This window comes from Saccostrea echinata, unplaced genomic scaffold (genome assembly GCF_033153115.1).
Source record: "Saccostrea echinata isolate AGI-Se365-2 ecotype Australia unplaced genomic scaffold, CSIRO_AGI_Sech_v1 ptg000054l, whole genome shotgun sequence".
Classification (NCBI taxonomy): domain Eukaryota; kingdom Metazoa; phylum Mollusca; class Bivalvia; order Ostreida; family Ostreidae; genus Saccostrea; species Saccostrea echinata.
Window position 1 is genome coordinate 22340001 of NW_026889803.1, and position 16724 is coordinate 22356724.

A 16724-nucleotide genomic window follows, 5' to 3' on the forward strand; every position below is an offset into this window, starting at 1 on the left:
CCGAGCAATTGTGTGAACACATTCTAATTTTGGGGACAGGAAAACACACGACCGGAAGTGAATTGAATAAAAATCTCTGAATTTTCTCATGACATTTGTAGTATCTACAGCATATGTATAAAAAAAACATTTCAAATACTTATCTGTAAGTGATATTTATGAGAAAGCTAAACATCGAAATAACGTAGTTTATCTCTTTAAACCGGAAGTTTACAATTTTTGTTTCCTGTGGAATCTAACATATTTCAAAACACGAAAGAGATGCAACAAAGTGAAGCAAGTTTTAATTTTATAAAGAAAAGTTGAAATTTTCGATTTTTTTGATCACTTCCTGTGACGACCGGAAGTGACGGCTGACGCGTCTAACCCTATGTGTTTTGCCTACTCCTCAAGGTCTATTACTCATTTAAGTTTGGTGTCTTAATCTCATGCCGTTTCCGAGATCTCGCTGAGATAACTTTTCATTTTGAGGACAGGAAAAACACGCGACCGGAAGTGAATTTTACTAAGATTTTTGACGTTACTCTAGACATTTGCAGTCTAAATAACATATCTAAAAATCTTTTCAAATACTTTATCTACAAAAGATATTTAAGGGAAAGTAAATTACTCAAATTATGTAGTTTTCCTCTTCTAACCGGAAGTTGTCGTTTTTGTTTCCGGTGGGACTGACATATTTCGAAACTACACATGAGATGCAATAATGTGATGCAAAAAAAAATTCAAAAAAGAAAAATTGAAATTTTCGATTTCTTTGATCACTTCCTGTGACGACCGGAAGTGACGGCTGACACGCTTAACCCAAATGGGCTCGCCTACTCCTCATGATCTATTACTCGTATAAGTTTGGTGTCTTAATCTCTAACCGTTTTTGAGATCTCACTCGGAAAAAATATTTTTGAAAAAAACGGAAATCGGACATATCTGACGACCGGAAGTGAATTTTGAAAAAATGAAAAAAACGCCTCGGGGTATTTTCATTCTCTATCAACCCTGAAAATTTCAGGAAAATCCATCCAGTCATCTCTGAGAAATCCTGCCGACAAAAAAAGGGGAAAAAAAAAATAATAATAATAATAATAATAATAATAACTAGAAACTCATTACTAGTAATGAGAAGGTCTTCCGTTATACTACTTCCTGTTTGCATAAACATGTCTTTTCCAACGTCGGTATAAGCCTAAAACTGATGTAGAAACAAAATAACTTAAAAAAATTACTTTTTTCTTCATTTCCTGTCACGACCGGAAGTAATGACGACAGACGATTTTTACACGATGCAAATGAACTGATGACTGACTATAAGTCCTGAAAGTTTTAGACTTCAGTCTTTTACTCTTACCGAGCAATTGTGAGAACACATTCTAATTTTGGGGACAGGAAAACACACGACCGGAAGTGAATTGAATAAAAATCTCTGAATTTTCTCATGACATTTGTAGTATCTACAGCATATGTATAAAAAAAACATTTCAAATACTTATCTTTAAGTGATATTTATGAGAAAGCTAAACATCGAAATAACGTAGTTTATCTCTTTAAACCGGAAGTTTACAGTTTTTGTTTCCGGTGGAATCTAACATATTTCAAAACACGAAAGAGATGCAACAAAGTGATGCAAGTTATAATTTTATAAAGAAAAGTTGAAATTTTCGATTTTTTGATCACTTCCTGTGACGACCGGAAGTGACGGCTGACGCGTCTAACCCTATGTGTTTTGCCTACTCCTCAAGGTCTATTACTCCTATAAGTTTGGTGTCTTAATCTCATGCCGTTTCCGAGATCTCGCTGAGATAACTTTTCATTTTGAGGACAGGAAAAACACGCGACCGGAAGTGAATTTTACTAAGATTTTTGACGTTACTCTAGACATTTGCAGTCTGAATAACATATCTAGAAACCTTTTCAAATACTTTATCTACAAAAGATATTTAAGGGAAAGTAAAATACTCAAATTATGTAGTTTTCCTCTTCTAACCGGAAGTTGTCGTTTTTGTTTCCAGTGGGACTGACATATTTCGAAACTACACATAAGATGCAATAATGTGATGCAAAAAAAAATTCAAAAAAGAAAAGTTGAAATTTTCGATTTCTTTGATCACTTCCTGTGACGACCGGAAGTGACGGCTGACACGCTTAACCCAAATGGGCTCGCCTACTCCTCATGATCTATTACTAGTATAAGTTTGGTGTCTTAATCTCTAACCGTTTCTGAGATCTCACTCGGAAAAAATATTTTTCAAAAAAACGGAAATCGGACATATCTGACGACCGGAAGTGAATTTTGAAAAAATGAAAAAAACGCCTCGGGGTATTTTCATTCTCTATCAACCCTGAAAATTTCAGGAAAATCCGTCCAGTCATCTCTGAGAAATCCTGCCGACAAAAAAAGGGGAAAAAAATAATAATAATAATAATAATAATAATAATAATAAACAGTACAATCACTATAAGGTCTTCCGTCTGGAACGGAAGACCTTAATAATAAGAAGCTTGAAAAAGAAACATAAGAATAATAGAAGGGTCTTCCGCTGAAGACGGAAGACCCTAACTAGAAACTCATTACTAGTAATGAGAAGGTCTTCCGTTATACTACTTCCTGTTTGCAAGAACATGCCTTTTCCAACGTCGGTATTAGCCTAAAACTGATGTAGAAACAAAATAACTAAAAAAAATTACTTTTTTCCTTCGTTTCCTGTCACGACCGGAAGTAATGACGACATACGATTTTTACACGATGTATATGAACTGATGACTGACTCTAAGTCCTGAAAGTTTTAGACTTCAGTCTTTTACTGTTGCCGAGCAATTGTGAGAACACATTCTAATTTTGGGGACAGGAAAACACACGACCGGAAGTGAATTGAATAAAAATCTCTGAATTTTCTCTTGACATTTGTAGTATCTACAACATATGTAAAAAAAAAAATTCAAATATTCATCTGTAAGTGATATTTTTGAGAAAGTTAAACATCGAAATAACATAGTTTATCTCTTAAAACCGGAGGTTAAGAGTTTTGGTTTCCGGTGGAATCTAACATATTTCAAAACAATGAAAGAGATGCAATAAAATGATGCAAGATTTGATTTTAAAAGGAAAAGTTGAAATTTTCGATTTTTTTATCACTTCCTGTGACGACCGGAAGTGACGGCTGACGCGTTTAACCCTATGTGTTTTGCCTACTCCTCAAGGTCTATTACTCCTTTAAATTTGGTGTCTTAATCTCATGCCGTTTCCGAGATCTCTCTCAGATAACTTTTCATTTTCAGGACAGGAAGAACACGCGATCGGAAGTGAATTTTACTAAGATATTTGATATTACTCTAGATATTTGCAGTCTGAATAACATATCTGAAAATCATTTCAAATGCTTTATCTGTAAAAGATATTTAAGGGAAAGTAAAATACTTGAATTATGCAGTTTTCCTCTTATAACCGGAAGTTGTCGTTTTTGTTTCCGGTGGGACTGACATATTTCGACAATACAAATGAGATGCAATAAAGTGATGCAAAAAACATTCAAAAACGAAAAGTTGAAATTTTTGATTTCTTTGATCACTTCCTGTGACGACCGGAAGTGACGGCTGACGCGTTTAACCCTATGAGTTTTGCCTAATCCTCAAGGTTTATTACTCCTTTAAGTTTGGTGTCTTTATCTCATGCCGTTTCCGATATATTGCTCGGATAACTTTTCATTTTGAAGACAGGAAAAACACGCGACCGGAAGTGAATTTTACTAAAATATTTGACGTTACTCTAGATATTTGCAGTCTGAATAACATATCTTAAAATCATTTCAAATACTTTATCTATGAAAGATATTTAAGGGAAAGAAAAATACTCAAATTATGTAGTTTTCCTCTTATAACCGGAAGTTGTCGTTTTTGTTTCCGGTGGGACTGACATATTTCGACAATACAAATGAGATGCAATAATGTGATGCAAAAGAAGATTCAAAAAAGAAAAGTTGAAATTTTCGATTTCTTTGATCACTTCCTGTGACGACCAGAAGTGACGGCTGACATGTTTAACCCAAATGGGCTCGCCTACTCCTCAAGATCTATTACTCATATAAGTTTGGTGTCTTCATCTCTTACCGTTTCTGAGATCTCACTCGGAAAATATATTTTTGAAAAAAACGGAAATCGGACATATCTGACGACCGGAAGTTAATTTTGAAAAAATGAAAAAAAACGCCTCGGGGTATTTTCATTCTCTATCAACCCTGAAAATTTCAGGAAAATCCATCCAGTCATCTCTGAGAAATCCTGCCGACAAAAAAAGGGGAAAATAATAATAATAATAATAATAATAATAATAATAAACAGTACAATCACTTTAAGGTCTTCCGTCTGGAACGGAAGACCTTAAAAAGAAGAAACAGTAGAATCACTATAAGGTCTTCCGTCTGAAACGGAAGACCTTAATAAGAAACAGAGTAAAAACAATATGTTCCCAAACTTCGTTTGGGGAACATAACAATGAGATATTTCACAGGTTACTGAATAATAGTTGTAAATTAATTTACCTTAAATTTTGCTTTTGAATGGCATTTGTATGATATTCTGTTTCAAATCACTTTCTTTGGTACTTTTCTTATTTATAAAGGTATTATTCCATTAAAGAACTAGTACTGAATATGTACTTTAACAAGAGGCCCATGGGCCACATCGCTCACCTGACTAACTTTGGCCATGCTGTTCTTAACCAGATTTCCCCCCTTGTAATACTTATTGTGGCCCCGCCCTACCCCCAGGGGTCATACAATTTAGCATCTACACTACCCCAGAATGCTTCCACATAAGTTTCAGTTTTTCTGGCCCAGTTGTTCTTGAGAAGAAGATTTTTCAAGATTTTTCCTTTATATTTCAATGTAAAACTTGGATTCCCTATTTTGGCCCCGCCCTACCCCCGGGGGTCATGAGTTTAATAATTTAGAATCTCCACTACCCCAGAATGCTTCCACATAAGTTTCAGCTTTTCTGGCCTAGTGGTTCTTGAGAAGAAGATTTTTCAAGATTTTTCCTATATATTTCAATGTAAAATTTAGATTCCCTATTGTGGCCCCGCCCTACCCCCGGGGTCATGATTTTCACAATTTACAATCTCCACTACCCCAGAATGCTTCCACATAAGTTTCAGCTTTTCTGGCCTAGTGGTTCTTGAGAAGAAGATTTTTCAAGATTTTTCCTATATATTTCAATGTAAAATTTTGATTCCCTATTGTGGCCCCGCCCTACCCCCAGGGGTCATGATTTTCACAATTTACAATCTCCACTACCTCAGGATGCTTCCATATAAGTTTCAGCTTTTCTGGCCTAGTGGTTCTTGAGAAGAAGATTTTTCAAGATTTTTCCTTTATATTTCAATGTAAAACTTGGATTCCCTATTGTGGCCCCGCCCTACCCCCGGGGGTCATGATTTTAACAATTTAGAATCTCCACTACCCCAGAATACTTCCACATAAGTGGCAGCTTTTCTGGCCTAGTGGTTCTTGAGAAGAAGATTTTTCAAGATTTTTCCTTTATATTTCAATGTAAAACTTGGGATTCCCTATTGTGGCCACGCCCTACCCCCGGGGGTCATGATTTTAACAATTTAAAATCTACACTATCCCAGGATGCTTCCACATAAGTTTCAGCTTTTTTTGCCCAGTGGTTCTTGAGAAGAAGATTTTTTAATGACCCCACCCTATTTTTGTCTTTTCTTGATTATCTCCCCTTGTAAGGGGATTTGGCCCTTTATTATAAAAATTTAAACTCTCCTTCACCCAAGGATACTTTGTACCAAGTTTAGTTAAAATTAGCCCTGTGGTTCTTGAGAAGAAATTGAAAATGTGAAAAGTTTATGGATGGATGGACGGACAGACAGACGGACGGACGGACGGACGACGGGTGATCAGAAAAGCTCACTTGAGCTTTCAGCTCAGGTGAGCTAAAAAGCGGGCTTCATATTTTAGCGGCTTTGGCGCAGACAACGATACGCTAATTCATGAATACATGTACCGCTAAGAAATCATTTATAAATAAATATACGGCATGGACAGGTATAGCTCTAATTCATGATTTAGCCAACAACTCCATACCCAGTGATTGCGCTAAAATTTGAATATGCCAACTTAAGTACACATACAGTATATCTGATAAAAGCATATTGTTGCCCCCATAAAAAGTAAATTTGGAATTCTCTAGAAATGTACACATCTGTATATATTGTATGAAAATTCTTAAATCACAAAAATTATTATAGTTTGCAGTAATTTATCATCAATTCTCATTTCTGTAACATTGCAAATTATTTGAATTTTCCTTTATTTCCAAAATAAAGGACAAAATGGACAAAATTTTTCAAATTTTTGGTACAGAATTAACTGAGCACAAGCTTGCTCCAGAACAATATTCAGAATTTTTGATTGATATTATAATTTTATACATTATATCAAAAGATAAAGTTGGGACAGACCTGCGCTAGATGACTTTTAATCAAAATATCAATGTATAATATAACCTTTGCTCTCAAAATCATTGAAAAATTTGAATTTACGTCATTTTCTTGATGTCATATCTAACACATGATGTCATGACTGATGAAAATAGGCAATGCTCTGCAGATACCCCCCCCCCCCCCCTGGTTTAGAACAATACTTATAGATTTTTCCACAAAAGTTTGATTTTTTGGGCAGATACTGGTCATTACCGAGTAAAGTCCTTTCAGAATGTATTTTCAAAGCTGCTGTCAAAAAAATATTTACCTACCTACCTATTTTTTAGAGTTGGGTTAGGGGAAACAAAGATGTTTTTAATGATGGCTCAGTTAATAAATTACCACCAAATAATATAAGCTAACATAAAAAATATCTGGAATAGTTTCATTATCCTAAAAGAAATTTAAGAAAAGTGAGTCAAGGTCAAAGAAAAGGTCAAGATCAAACATGTTGATGCAGTTGAATAGCTGACACAAATATGTATCAGCTTGTAAGGTTTTATTAAAATATCTTGAATAGTTTCTTTAAAACTGAGCTTAATACCATTTTAAGATATGTGAGGTCAAGGTCAAAAGAAAGGCTGAGGTCATAAATTTTGATGCAATATGTATCAGCAATGATGTTTGATAAAAGTCTCTTTAGTTTCTTTGAAATTTAGAAAATCGCTTATTTAAGAAAGTGAGGTCAGGTCAAGATGCAGTTGAAAAGTTCTCATCAATATGTATGAGCAAAGGAAGTTTGATAATAATATTATGAATAGTTTCTTTGAAGCTTAACTTAACACAAAGTCAGCAGAGGGTTTGATAAAAATATCTTGAAAAGTTTCTTTGAAATTGAGCTAAACACAAATTTAAAGAAAAGTGAGGTCAATGTCAAAGGCAAGACCAAGGTCAAAAAATGCTGATGCACTTAAATAGTTTTCATCAATATGTATCAGCATGGGACATGTGATAAAAATATCTTGAATAGTTTCTTTGTAACTGAGCTAAACACAAAGTGTGACAGAAGGATGGAAGAATGGAAGGATGGAGAGAAGAAGGAAGGAATATGGACATGACAAACAGTTCAGTATTGAAAAGTTTTAATATAAAAGTGGCCCCACCCTATCCCCAAGGGTCATAATTTGAACAAACTTGATTCTATACTACCTAAGAATGCTTCATCCTTGTATGACTAATCATTGCTGTTCTTCAGAAGATTTTAAAGGATTTTCCCTATAAATTCCTATGTAAAACTTTGATCACCCATTGTGATCCCACCCTACCCCCCGCGGCCATTATTTCAACAAACTTGAATTTACACTACCTGAGGATGCTTCCATATAAATATGATCAATCATGGCTTTGCTGTTCTTGAGAAAAAGAATTTTAAATATTTTTCTTATGTATTCCTATGTAAAAATTTAATTACAAATTGTGGTCCTACCCTACCCCCAGGGGTCATGATTTGAACAAACCTGATTCTACACTACCCGAGGATGCGTCCTTATAAATATGATCAATCATAGCTTTGCTGTTCTTGAGAAGATTTTAAAGATTTTCCCTACATATTCCTATGTAAATCTTTGATTGCCCATTTTGGCCCACCCTACCCCCGGGAGTCATGACCTGAACAAACTTGAATCTACACTACCTGAGGATGATTCCACATAAATTTCATATTTTCTAGCATAGTGGTTCTTTAGAAGAAGATTTTTAAATGATGCCATTAATTTTTCATGAACTCGTAATAATTTCCCCTTGGAAGAAGGCATGGCCCTTCATTTGAGCAACCCTGAATGCACTTTACCCAAGGATCCTTATGGCAAGTTTGGTTGAAAATGGCCCAGTGGTTCTTCATCAGAAGATGAATAATTACGTTAAAAGTTTATGACAACGACAGACAATGGACAAGTTTCAATCAGAAAAGCTCACTTGAGCCTTCAGTTCAGGTGAGCTAAAAATTATCATTTCTTTGAAGTTAAAAAAAGATTTCAGCCAGATCACTTTCAACCAGTAAGTCAGGAGCAAGCAAGCAAACAATTCCTAAAGGTGGCTTCAAGGTTTCTGGTGTAAGGATTGGGCTGTTTTGATCATATAGTGAAAATGCATAATTTTATTTTGAAAATCTTCTCTGCCTCTCAGGTACAAAGCAGACAACATAAGCACCAGTGTTTTTAGCATGGTCAATTTTACCAAAATTGTGAAATTCATGACCCCAGCTTATGAGGTTCTGGTGTTAGAGCAGGGCTCTATTGCTCATATAGTAGAATGCATTTATTGTTTGAAAAGCTTCTCTACTTCTGGGTTCTAGCAGGGAAACCAAGTCAAAGTTGTAACGATCAAGGGAATTTTTACCAGATTTGTGAAATTTATGTCCCTTACCACAGGTCACTGTTGATAATGTAGGAAAATTTTTATTTTGAGAGAAGTTTTTTCCATCTAATGATTTATCTTTGATAATTGTTTAATAACTTTAATATTTAAAGTAAATAATGTAACAGATAGGTGTACTGAATTAAAGTTTTTAATTTATAAAACAAAATATTTTTATAGTTTTTAATGGTCAAGTTCACTTGAAGTAAGGAATAAATAAACATTGGACAAAACTTATTTGGATTTAGATTTGTTCCATAAATATTACTAAAAGAGCTGGACAAGTGATTGAATGGGCCTATGCTGAAGCACTGTATTGTAATTATTGTACTTATGATCAGTGTAAAAGAGTTAAGTTAGCTCTGGCATATAAAGGCAAGTAAATAAATCTACTTTCAAGTTGTATCAGATTAGCAGATTGTGACTATTAAGTTACATTTCTGAATATTGATGCCCCGTTGCTTTTGTTTGTGCCCAACATACCCTATCAATTTAGTTTGTTTTATTATATAATTATCAAATTGTCATTCTATGGATCCTTTTAATTACATGGTTGTATCATAAGCAGGTGACTGTTAAGGCCCTTGAGCCTCTTATTTTACATGTTCTATTCTCTAAAATTGAGATGAAAACTACAAAAGCTTCCAGCAATCAAGTCAATTTCTTAATACATTACAGTATATTAACTGACTGTTTTTTCTTGAAATCTTCAGCTTGTTCCAGAAGCTGAGACATATAGTTGTTGCGATTTCTGGCATCCCTAAGTGCATGCTTCAACTCCTTGATTTCCTCTTCCAAGAATATCACTTTTAACTCATCAACTCTGTCCTCTGTGAAAAAATGAAATAAAACAAATGTAAGAATATTTATGCAAGCATGTAAGCCAATTTATGGTGTTAATGATGATTTTAATGCATTAAATAATCTTCATTATAGTCAAACTGTGCTTCTTTAATCATTATTTATATAGGACAGAGATGTTTTAATCATTTAATTATATCACATTTAAGTTTATTTGAAAAATTTTTGAAATATATCTGATTATATATCCCTGCAATTATTGTATAAATTTAGTACTAATTTTGAAATAAATGTTATTGTAAAGTATACATTTTTCAATCTTTTCTCTTTGAGGTTTTAATGTACACTTCCTAAAATTCAATCAATATTCTTTTCAGTGATGCCTATCAGATTCAAGTTCTATAAATTCTCAAGCAAGGCATTCAAAGGTGAGTTGAAATTCATAAACCAAATATATGTATACTGCAATTAATTTTTTATTTATGAATACATTAATATGCATTATTTTTTAATAATTATGTGAGACCTTTTGATTGAAAAAAATCTTGCATATACTGTGTAACTATATTTGTTTTATTATGATAATACACTTCAATAACCAATGTTTGTGAATTTGTTTTTTCTCCCTTATGAATACCAAATACTGTAAACCATTTTTTATATGCGTGCCACTGTGCAGGAAATATCTGCGAGCATCTAAAGCTCTGTGGGACAGTGATTGGGGGCAAGTTGTGTTGTGAATGTATTCAGAATAAAGAAAAGATGTTATTTTTTATTCTGAAAATATGTCTGCAATGACATTCAAATATATTGAATAACAAATGATAATTACAAAGATTTTGCATGAAGTTAAAATCAACCAATTTGATCTTATTATTACTACATTCATGTGGTATATACTGCATTTAAAGTGATCTGCCCCTTCCTGAATCAGGGATCGACATTAACGGTTGTCCGATTGCCCGGGGCAAGTAAATTCTCAGTTCGGGCAAGTGAAATTGTTATGTACTTGTCCGGTCGGGCAAGTTAATATTTCTGATAGATTTTTTTTTTATATCTTTCATTAGTTTATAAACAAAACAATAAATTGAACATTTGATTTCTACCAGGCATATGACATTGTTTTGCATTCGTAAATTCCTCGGTAGCATTTGAAAAATCAGGGTCATTATTCCGTTTTTCTTTCGTGGTAGTTGACAAAAATACGCTTTCCGTCTGACAACTTTCTTTACATTCTTATTATGAAATAAGATACATAAAATAGTTTATTTATTAACTCACAGAATATAAGGAACAGTTATTCTCGGTGCACGATGTATTCTAATCAGAATATGTAAGCATGGCAACTGTTTCCCCTTTTTCATGGAAAAAAAAATCAAGATTCGCAAAAAGATCGCACAAAAATAAATTTAAAAATATGAATGTTATTTTATGAGAAATATTGCTGCATGGCAGTGTGAGTTTACAAGTATTTTAAATGTAAAATGAGCAGCACATCAAATTTTTTCTGGCACTTATCTTGCCAAATATAAAGTAAGATCTCACTTTATTTACAATAAAAAATTAAGATACCGGTTCTCTTCTCTCTAAATTTTGGGCAACCAAGTTTTGCATTCGGACAAGTCAAAGTTTGAGTTCACTTACCCGAAGGGCAAGCGAGTCTGAAAGTTAATGTCTATCCCTGTGAATACTAATCCCAAAGCTATCCAAACCTGGATTAAATTTGAAATAAGCAATTCACAATCAACAGATGCCAAAAACTGCATGACATTGTGTGAAAAAAATAATCAAAGGGACAAAAGACTTATACAAAGAAAAATGGGTTTATACAAATTGATTTATTTTTTTACTCTCAACCCTAATGAGGTTTTGTATTTAATGTCACAGCAATGATCAAGACCATTTTAATTTATGTCTTTTGAAATTTTAATCAATTGACTGACCTTAAATACCAATTAAATGGACAAAGAACAAGGCCCATGGGCCACATCGCTCACCTGAGCACTGTGGCTAGGCAAAAAGCAATCAGTTCAGTATTGAAAAGCTTTAATGCATAAGCGGTCCCGACCTACCCCTAAAATGGGAGGGGGGGGGGGGTGATTTGAACAAAATTGAATCTAGTCACTAACTAAAGAATGCTTACATATTATTTTGACTAACTGTGACTGTTTTCCCTACAAGTTTGAACTTTCACTATGGTCCCAACCCCGGGGGTCATGTACATTTGAACAAATCTGAATCTACTCAATCTGAGGATGCTTCCATATAAATATGACCAATCATAGCTTTGCTCTTCTTGAGAACAAGATTAAAAAAAAAATGTCCTATGTATTCCTATGCATAACTTTAATCATCAATTGTGACCCCACCCTATCCCCATGGAGGTCATGATTTTTATCAAATATGAATCTACACTACCTTAGGATACTTCCAAATAGTTAATAACCAATCATGCCTTGTTGTTCTTTAGAAGATTTTTCCTATATATATATTTCTATATAAAACTTTGATCGTCCATTGTGGCCCCACCCTACCCTCGGGGGTCATAATTTGAACAACCTTGAATCTACACCACCTGAGGATGCTTCCATATAAATATGACTAATTATGGCTTTGCTGTTCTTAAGAAGATTTTTGAAGATTTGAATTTCTTACACGAAACAGTGACTGAGTGAATTTAAAACAGGGCAAAATTGTTTGCAAGTGTCAAAGGGCGAAAATAACACGGGGTGAAAATATCCCTGTATACAGTAATTAATTCCCCATAAATTGTTTACACAGGCAAGGTACAGGTATCTATACCATAGAGAGAACGATGAAATTTAGAGTTTATTCTTTGTTGCACCATTGACCACAGATCACTGTTATATTCGTTGCTCCAATGAACACATAAAACAGTTTATTTTTAAAATAAAATGAAGTTTCTAAAAGTTTACATTTGCTGATATTTTTTGTTATGGACCAGTCTTTCATTGATGATTCACAAATAAAAAACAGCTTTTTTTTTTTAAATAATAAAAGGAAAAATCTTTAAAAGTTTATAAAAGTTTACATTTGCTGATATTTTTTGTTATGGACCACTCTTTCATTGATGATTCACAAATAAAACAAGTTTATTTTTAAAATAAAACAAAAAATCTTTAAAAGTTTATGGAAGTTTACATTTTCTGATATTTTTCGTTATGAACCAGTATTTACAAATAAAAAAATATCATGTATGATGATTGGTTTACAGTAATATATTGCAAAAAATTGGGGATTTACACAGAGACATAAGTATTAACAGAGATTACCAACATAAACATGATCATTTACTAAAATATGTTACAGTCCTAGCAAATTACACCTTATTGGTTGTGTATTTTGATTTAAATTTCAAGAAAAGACATATATATGATTTAAACTGTCCAATCAAAGTTAACAATACCAAGGGCACTCAAGAACAAGAAGTCTGTGAGCCAAAGCTCACAAGTAATACCCCCCCCCCTCCCCCTCTGATGTGTATATATGCTATCATATGAATTAAAATAAGTAGTTGCTGGGGAAAACTGGGACGGAAATTTGGTAGGAACAGATGCATGAATAAAACAGGAACTTGGATATCGGATTCATAAAAAAATGAATGCCTAACACAGGATGAAATCGCACCATTCAGTCGATGGAATGGTAACTAAATGCCCACTGAATGGTCACTGAAAAGATCCTTTCCCATGACTTTTCCGTGATCTTTCATTTATCATTCAGTCGACTGAATGGCAGATACATTTCAGTGGCCTTTCAGTTATCTTTCAGTTATACCTTTTTATTAAATAATCGGCTTATTTTTTAACTAAGTGATTCTTTTTCACGTTTTCCTGTTATTATGGTATTAAATTTATCTATTTTCAAATAATTTAAAAAAAAATTAAAAAGTGAATCTAAGAAAAAAATGCTTACAGATACCCACGGTCAAACCGAGGCCCTTCCCACATGGTAGTCTGGGACCTTATCCATTACGCTACAGTGTCTTGTTGAAAGGTGGGAGGATTAAAATCACTAAATTTGTAGAAATCAAATCGGGACATGTAGTTCACCTGTTGTATTGAGGAGCTCGGCGATGCGTATATATCTTGTATTAATACATTTTGTATATTCTATGTTAATTGCTTAATTACACATCTCTTATTGGGATGATGACAATTATCAGCCATGGGTACCTAGCTGTTTCTTAAAGAAATGATTCAATTTTGAAGATAAATCTTCAACTCAGAGAACACTTTAGTATGTCATTTGGAACCTTTTCGGCTATCCATTTTAAGATTACAATAAATAGCTAAATTAATCTATGATTATTGTGCATGCATATGCTTTTGATATTTATGCCTTGAATTTTTTGTCATACATATTTCTATAATTACAGACAAAGTCATGGAAAAGAACATGTATAAGCCTTAAATTCCGGAAAATTGAACTGGACCACTTTTGAATTTACGGTATCCACAAATAGGCAGAGACATTTAAATCGCATGGAAGTGAAATGTAAACATCAGCACATGATTTTTCCGTATTCAGATTCTACACTACGAATTTAAGTGGAGAAGAGAGAGATTGTGAAGTTTTGTGGTGCACAAATAATAAATGATTCTAGTGTTTAGGGCTGGGTTGTGTCTGCAGATGCCTGCAGACCATAATACAGAGGTGACATGAGCACAGCTATACCTACTAATTGTGCATCTGATTTGCACTGACAATACCAGAATTTCTTTCAAAATACAGTAAAACTCGGTTATAACAAAGTCACTGGGACCTGTGAAATTACTTTGCTATATCCGTAATTCGTTTTATCCTTATAAGAAATTCGTTAAATTTATATAGCTGGGGATCCAAGAAAAATTCGCAATATCCGTGAATTCGTTCTATCCGTGTTCGTACTAAACGAGTTTTACTGTACCCCTAACGGAAAAAAAAGTATAGTAAAAGAAGAATATATGTAATTTTTAAAATCTTAATAAAATTTTCACAAAAATCTTCAATATTTTGAACTTGGAAGTTGAACAGACACAAGGAACTTCCAATGACAGACACAATGAAAGCGTATCGAACAGTGGAATGTCACGTGAGTAAAGTGATTATAATATCAATTGTGTCAATATGGGTTGACAATCGGGGACCTGTTTAGTAGCTAACTCGACTGTAGTTTGGAGACTTTTTCAAAAAATTAGATACAGTCCCTGAAACGTTCTACTTTCCCACTTGAACACTGAACAAAGGGAGAGTGAAGGATGTGTGAACGCTGAATGCAACTTGGTGAACTGTTGGTGAATGGTGATCGGTGAGCAAATGCAGAACGCAAACAGAGCGCAAAAGTGATCGCAAAGTGAATGGTGAACAAATGGTGAATGCGAGATGAACGATTTATTCAGAATGCCTCTGATCTTTTCCTTGCATTGAAACTATTCTATTGTATTCTAATGTCATATGCCAAAATAAAAAAAATAAAAATAAATAAACAATTCAATGAATAAATAAAATAAATGTTCCAAAATTGTCCTAAGAAAGACGATACATGCATATTAAGTAAAACTATTAATTTAAGTTCCTACAATATTTTCTGCACATATAATGGGATGATTAAATTCAACCTTTTAATCACACGATTTTGTTAAACATTGTAATTGTTACCGAACGCTGTAGCATACAAGATGAAATTATTCTAGTTGTAAAATAATTATGTTTATTCTTATTTGATATAAAAAACCATTACAAATAATGTGGATTTTAGAAGAGAATAACTGACATAAAATGAATTACAACGGTTGTAACAACCATACATATTTCCGTGCCAAGGCGATTCCATGTAAAATAATGAGAAAAAATATTTAAATATTTTACAAAGGTCCGTGGACCTATTGCATAAATTAACATTCATATTTTAAAATTTTAATGCAATAATATATTCATGTGTCATTTCTATTTTTTATGATGATTTATTGAGCAGTGCTTCTACATGTATCTGCATGTGGACATTTCCCCGTGATTATACTCAGACAAGATGATACAAATTAAGAGGCATTCATATTATTTGTTATAGATTAAATTTTCAGAACTTGATATTGAAGTAATATGCTGTCATAGTTTTTATTAAACAGACAAATGATGAGAGAGAGAAAGAGAGAGAGAGATATATTCCGTTTTAGCCTCCCTGGCCTTCCGGAAATATTTGTACCTGTCTCAAACAAAATTCTTAAATTTTTTCTAAATATACCAGGCAGTGAAAATAATCATTTTTAATCAACAAATCCATTTGTTTGACAGTGATACTCGGTTCCAAGAAATATAAAATAAGCACAATATCATGTGTAAAAATATTTGTTTTGTTGATCTGTGAAATTTCATTCCATTCGATTTGATAGAAATTAATTTACTTCATTTTAAAATCAACATGTTTTGTAACCAAGGCGCACACTTAAAAGCAATGTAACGTCAAAAACACAGCGTCAAGAGTTTCTTAAAAATTCTATCTCAGTCTATACATTCACACGGTATAGTCCAATACCCACGTATTAAAAACCTTTTTCAATCACTTGACATTTATTTTTCTAACAATTGTTCTCGTTTTATAATTTCCTTTGTTAATGTTTAATTTCTTTTATCGCTTAACTGTGCTTTCACAAGAACAGCAACTCTGAAGCGCCTACGTCTTTCCATGACGTCCCAACTTGTAAAAGTTTTCATTCAGATTTTTACAGTTAAACCGTTTCTTCACAGATTGTCCTCGTCCAATACAGAGTCTCTGTCACTCAAATACCGCCTCTACCATTTACACACACATGCACTACTCGCTTGTGGCATATTTTCTGATTCCTCCAACATTTTTAGCGTTTATTCAGTATTTTCCCCGAGTATAACACAAAACTGCATCGTTATCGGCTGCTCCTTGACGTTCTACAACATCATCGTTTTTGTTGTTTTCAATGAGGACTTCCTATCTTCTCAAATTGATTTCTTTTTACCAAAGCACAATATTAAGCCATAATTTGGAATGCGAATCGATGTAACAGTTTTTAATTTAACCGGCTAGGATTTTTTTCTTTTTTCCTCCATT

The 16724-nt window shown here is 33.4% G+C and overlaps 1 protein-coding gene and 1 long non-coding RNA gene across 3 annotated transcripts in view; one reads left to right on the forward strand and one right to left on the reverse strand.

Moving 5' to 3' along the window:
• The window catches only part of LOC133206085 (uncharacterized), a 51442-nt gene extending 36790 nt beyond the window's left edge, over positions 1–14652 (forward strand). Inside the window, exons 2-3 of the long non-coding RNA XR_009723696.1 lie at positions 10018–10068; positions 14040–14652. This is a non-coding gene — a long non-coding RNA (uncharacterized LOC133206085). The remainder of the gene's footprint in view (positions 1–10017; positions 10069–14039) is intronic.
• The window catches only part of LOC133206083 (coiled-coil domain-containing protein 74A-like), a 214685-nt gene that overhangs the window by 99229 nt on the left and 98732 nt on the right, over positions 1–16724 (reverse strand). For both annotated transcript variants that reach the window (XM_061342014.1, XM_061342013.1), the window contains one exon: positions 9531–9669. In XM_061342014.1, coding sequence (XP_061197998.1) covers positions 9531–9669 — 139 coding nt within the window. The remainder of the gene's footprint in view (positions 1–9530; positions 9670–16724) is intronic.